The sequence below is a fragment of the Habropoda laboriosa genome, unplaced genomic scaffold (genome assembly GCF_001263275.1).
Source record: "Habropoda laboriosa isolate 0110345459 unplaced genomic scaffold, ASM126327v1 scaffold200, whole genome shotgun sequence".
NCBI lineage: Eukaryota > Metazoa > Arthropoda > Insecta > Hymenoptera > Apidae > Habropoda > Habropoda laboriosa.
In genome coordinates, this window is record NW_017100306.1 from 16,389 (window position 1) to 21,144 (window position 4,756).

The 4,756-nt window shown below is 32.5% G+C and overlaps 1 protein-coding gene across 3 annotated transcripts in view; it reads left to right on the forward strand.

The window, feature by feature from the left end:
- The window catches only part of LOC108574016 (heterogeneous nuclear ribonucleoprotein A1, A2/B1 homolog), an 8,707-nt gene that overhangs the window by 937 nt on the left and 3,014 nt on the right, over positions 1 to 4,756 (forward strand). The window contains exons 2-6 of one of the 3 annotated variants that reach the window (XM_017936514.1): positions 1 to 212; positions 746 to 1,058; positions 1,134 to 1,383; positions 1,494 to 1,712; positions 4,207 to 4,367. In XM_017936514.1, coding sequence (XP_017792003.1) covers positions 1 to 212; positions 746 to 1,058; positions 1,134 to 1,383; positions 1,494 to 1,712; positions 4,207 to 4,334 — 1,122 coding nt within the window. In that variant the 3' untranslated portion in view covers positions 4,335 to 4,367. The remainder of the gene's footprint in view (positions 213 to 745; positions 1,059 to 1,133; positions 1,384 to 1,493; positions 1,713 to 4,206; positions 4,368 to 4,756) is intronic. The other 2 variants (XM_017936516.1, XM_017936515.1) reach the window with 2 other exon arrangements.

A 4,756-nucleotide genomic window follows, 5' to 3' on the forward strand; every position in this document is an offset into this window, starting at 1 on the left:
GATGGAAAAAATGAACCAGAACATGTTAGGAAATTGTTTATTGGTGGTTTAGATTACAGAACTACAGATGATTCTTTAAAGAAACATTTTGAAAAGTGGGGTGAAATTGTTGACGTGGTAGTAATGAAAGATCCGAAGACAAAGCGATCTAGAGGATTTGGCTTTATTACTTATTCTCGTGCACATATGGTAGATGACGCGCAAAATGCAAGGTTGTATATATTACAAAGTAAATAAGATATGTTTACTGTCATGTTAATTGTTAATAACTAATATTTTTAGATGCAATTAAAAGATATAATATGTAGAACATTTATAAAATTATGATCATAAATGACATGTTCCATGCTGCTGGAAAAATATGAATTTTGACAGAATTTTAAGATGAAATTAAGAAGTCACATTAAAATATTTAATTATGGAAAAATATGAAAGGTCTCAAATTTTTAACATTTTAATCTACTTTTATACATATTTTATTTGAGCCTTGAGAAGTTCCACTTTCAGAAACTGTTGTATACCTTTGGTAATACACGAGGCATGGAATGTGTTAAAAATAAAAGAAAAGTGTAATGGATAGGATCAAATGTGTGCGCGCGTGTATATATATTTTATTTTGTTATTCTAAAACTCTCTATATATCTATATATATTGACAGTAAATGTGTTATGTTTGTTTAATTACACAATTTCATTTCCTATTAATTGTAATTGATAAATTTTTATTTCTTTATTTACAATTATAGACCACATAAAGTAGATGGACGTGTAGTTGAACCTAAAAGAGCTGTTCCTAGGCAAGAAATTGGTAGGCCTGAAGCTGGAGCAACAGTAAAGAAACTGTTTGTGGGTGGTTTAAAAGATGACCATGAGGAGGAAGACCTTAGACAATATTTTCAAAGTTATGGTAGCATAAATTCAATTAGTATTGTGACTGATAAAGAGACAGGCAAGAAACGTGGTTTTGGTTTTGTTGAATTTGATGATTATGACCCTGTGGATAAAATTTGTTTACAACGTAATCACCAAATACGTGGCAAACATGTAGATGTTAAAAAGGTAAAACAATAATATTATATTATCTTTACAGGAGAAAATGTTTCAGAATTTCTAAATTGCATTTTTATTTTATAGGCTTTAAGTAAAGCAGAAATGGCTTCTGCATCAGGAGGTGGTGGTGGCAGTGGTGGTGGTGGTAGCAGAGGAGGGCAAAATGTAGGAAGAGGACCTCGTGGCGGCAATCAGGGAGGTGGTAATTGGGGAGGTCGAGGAAGCGGCGGTGGTGGGGATTGGAATAATGGTGGTAATCAAGGTGGTTATGGTGGAGGTAATCAAGGAGGTTGGGGCGGTAACGGTCCTTGGGAAAATCAGAATCAAGGTAAAGGTTCGCAGAAAGATAAATTTTTCCCATTTTACTAAGTATTGCACTAATGTATTAATAATATATTGCAGTACATTAATTTGTTTAAGAATTCTAATAAAGATATTTTTAAGGAGGTGGCTGGGGAGGTCAAGGAGGACAAGGTGGATATAATAGTGGTGGAAATTGGAGCAATGACAACTTTGGAGGAGGTTACCAACAAGGCTATGGCGGTGGTCCAGTACGGAATAATTTCAACTCTGGAGGAAGACCTGCACCCTATGGTATTAATATGGGTCCTAGTGGCCGACAGTCTGGAGACTCGAGATGGCTACCACCCTTCGGTGGACAAGGTTGCTTCTGTCCTTCTCAAAAGCCAACGCGTCTGTTACGTGCCTTGAGCAACTACTCATAGATTTGCATTAATTACTTCTGATAACAATATTACTTATATTCATTCGTATGTGCAATATACTATTGATGACTATAATAAGTTGCACAAGGAGCGTTCAGCTTATATTAATACAGTTTTATAATACTCTTACTAAGTATCCACAAAAGTATTACATATCGATTTTAATTACATTTTGTAGAGAGAGAATCAAAAAATATTTGGCAAAATATTTAGCGGTCATTAGTGCAGATATTAAAAATATTTAATAATGATATGTATTGGTGATTGGAATTTAAATCATACGAAATCAGTGAAAAAATGAACTAAATATTTAATACTCGAATAGCTGATCGAAAACAGTGACTCGGCAAGCCGATGTCGAGTCACTTTTGAGCTCTACCAGAATTTTTATTATTCGTCCTTGGGAACTAATTCTTAGATCCTAAATATCTTCTATTAATGCTAATGATAGAGGAAGGGCATATGTTTGAGAAGTATAAATATATTATTTATTTTGTTCATGTGTGCTGTATACGTGAAATAGTATTTTGTTTTATCAAATGCTGTTTGCATATATGTTTTAAGCATTTTATACATTTTGTGGTACATTTATTTTATCATTATGACTTCGTTCACTTTTTTCAAATTTGCTAAATGCAGACGTAGTTCATTAGATCTTTGGGAGTACTAAGTACTACGTGCTAAGAACGTTGGAACTTTCACGCAGTTATGGTTTATGTTACAGTGATAAGACTGCACCGTGCGTTTAAGACGCAAACACGGGTCAAATGTGACACGTCATTGGTTAGGCGAGAGTTAATATTAAATTTGTCTCTTCTGTCAATATTTTCATTAGATTTTTCAAGTTTTCTTTTAGCTAAATGCTTTGTTCTCTATATTTTTTGATTTTTAAGAAATAATGAGTTTACAATAAATTTAGATTATTTAGAAAGGAATCGTACTTGCACTTACATTTAATGATTCATGAAAACGAGAAAAAAAGAAAGATTCAAGTGCTAAATTTTTCATAAATTGGGAATATGATTGAAATGGCGTTCACTTTTGTTTAATTTTTTTAGCAGCTAGGAAAGAGTAGATTGAATATCAGTCTTAAGAATAGTTGTATTCTCATTTCCATTCTGTTTTGTGTGATAGAACTTCTAGACGTGGATACTTACTAGACCCGAGGATAGTGTATATGATCCTGACCAAGGTTTTGGATTCCTACTTCTTGAAATGAGTTAGTTTGTTCAGTTAGATCAGGACCGTTTTGTGAGTGAGGGCGCTCCTTTTGGCCCTGGGAAAAGTTGGGCAGCTGCGGTCGTTGCAAATGATGTGACAGTCACAAAAAAAGTGGGGAATAACAGTAGTGGTGGGAGTATAGGCTCGCAACTACGTTGACTCGGTAGACTCGTTGGTAGGCATGTGTTTAGTATGTTCATGAGGTGTTTCGTACCATCGGTTACTTTTTTCAACAAGTAGCCTAGTTTTCACTCTTAAGTCAGGAGATAACTTCTACATTCATATAGTACCCCACCGCAAGATCGTTGTTCAGGTAGACATAGCATATTGCCCCAAAATCGCCCCTATGCTCCCGTTTATCTGACCACTTCACATAGAACAACTTCATGAGCAGGTCTGATTTAGACAACACATGTTTACTTTGTCTAATTTTACTATTTATTGTAGGTATCCATTTACAATAGGGTTGAATTTGTTGTACAACTAGACAAGTACGGCCACTGTCACTAAATTATTAAATATTTGTCAAATATTTGTTCATTTTCTATTTACTTACAAAGTATTATCGAAGTTGATGTGCAATATTTATGTGGTTTTTTTTTTGTAAAGTTCACATGTTATTGCGTTTTATAGGAATTGAATAATTAATTGTGTAGCATGATAAGATTAATCCTAACTATATAATTAGTATTAATAAGATCAGATTATCTACAAATGGATCTAGTGATATTTGAGAAATATTAAGTGCATATGGACGAAAACAGTCATATTTCTAATATATTGTAAATTATACTAAGACATAGGCGCGATGTTGCAGTGAGAAGGAGCGCCTTTGTCCATTTTCTTTATTTTATCCTAATTCAGTTTATCCATAATATGCTGAATCATTATTTTATAAAAATATCTCGCTATAGAGGTAATTGTTTTAAAAAATATTACATAGTATGTTATAATTTGTGCAGCCATTTTTTATTAAAATAGGTATAAATATTACACTATAAAGTGTTGATTATACTTAACATTATTCAATTATTTTTAATGATACACAATAATTATATTATTTAAATTTATTGAATATGTTTAATCTCTTGTTAAAATAGTAAGTCTTGTGTCAATATTGTATCATTATCAATAAGTAGTATTTTATAGTATCTTACATAACTTCTGAACAGTTTTACTAACCTTTTACAATTTATTTATTTGCTTTTCAGGTCCAATGGGTGGTGGAAATTCTGGAGGAGGTGGCGGGGGTTATGGCAATCAAGGAGGCTATGGCGGTAGTTCTCTTGGAGGTGGAAACATGGGAGGTGGAGGTGGCGGTGGTGGAAGAAGATATTAAAATGCGTTATCCCACGGTTGCTTCCCTTACATGGTAAGCGGAATTTGATTACAATTATTTCTATTACATTTAAGAAATTAAAGATATTAAAGTGATGCCCATGTTTCACTTATATATAAACTAAAACATTACGGTCTTGAAATAAAAAATTTGCTTAAATAAATATAGTTTGTAGTAATATCATATACACGTTAAAACTTTTTTCTAAAAGTTAGTAGGGAAGAAATTTATTTTTTTTTTAAATAAATGTATTAGACAACTTTGAATGCTTATTTAAGGTTGAAGATAAATTGTTTCTTATCTTCAACTACATGGAAACATTAGTTATGTCAGTTGTTATTATGGTAGAGTGGGGATACACATGAATGATCTGAAAGAATATTTAACCTAGTAATTCTTTGATTCAAGATTTTTATATCACA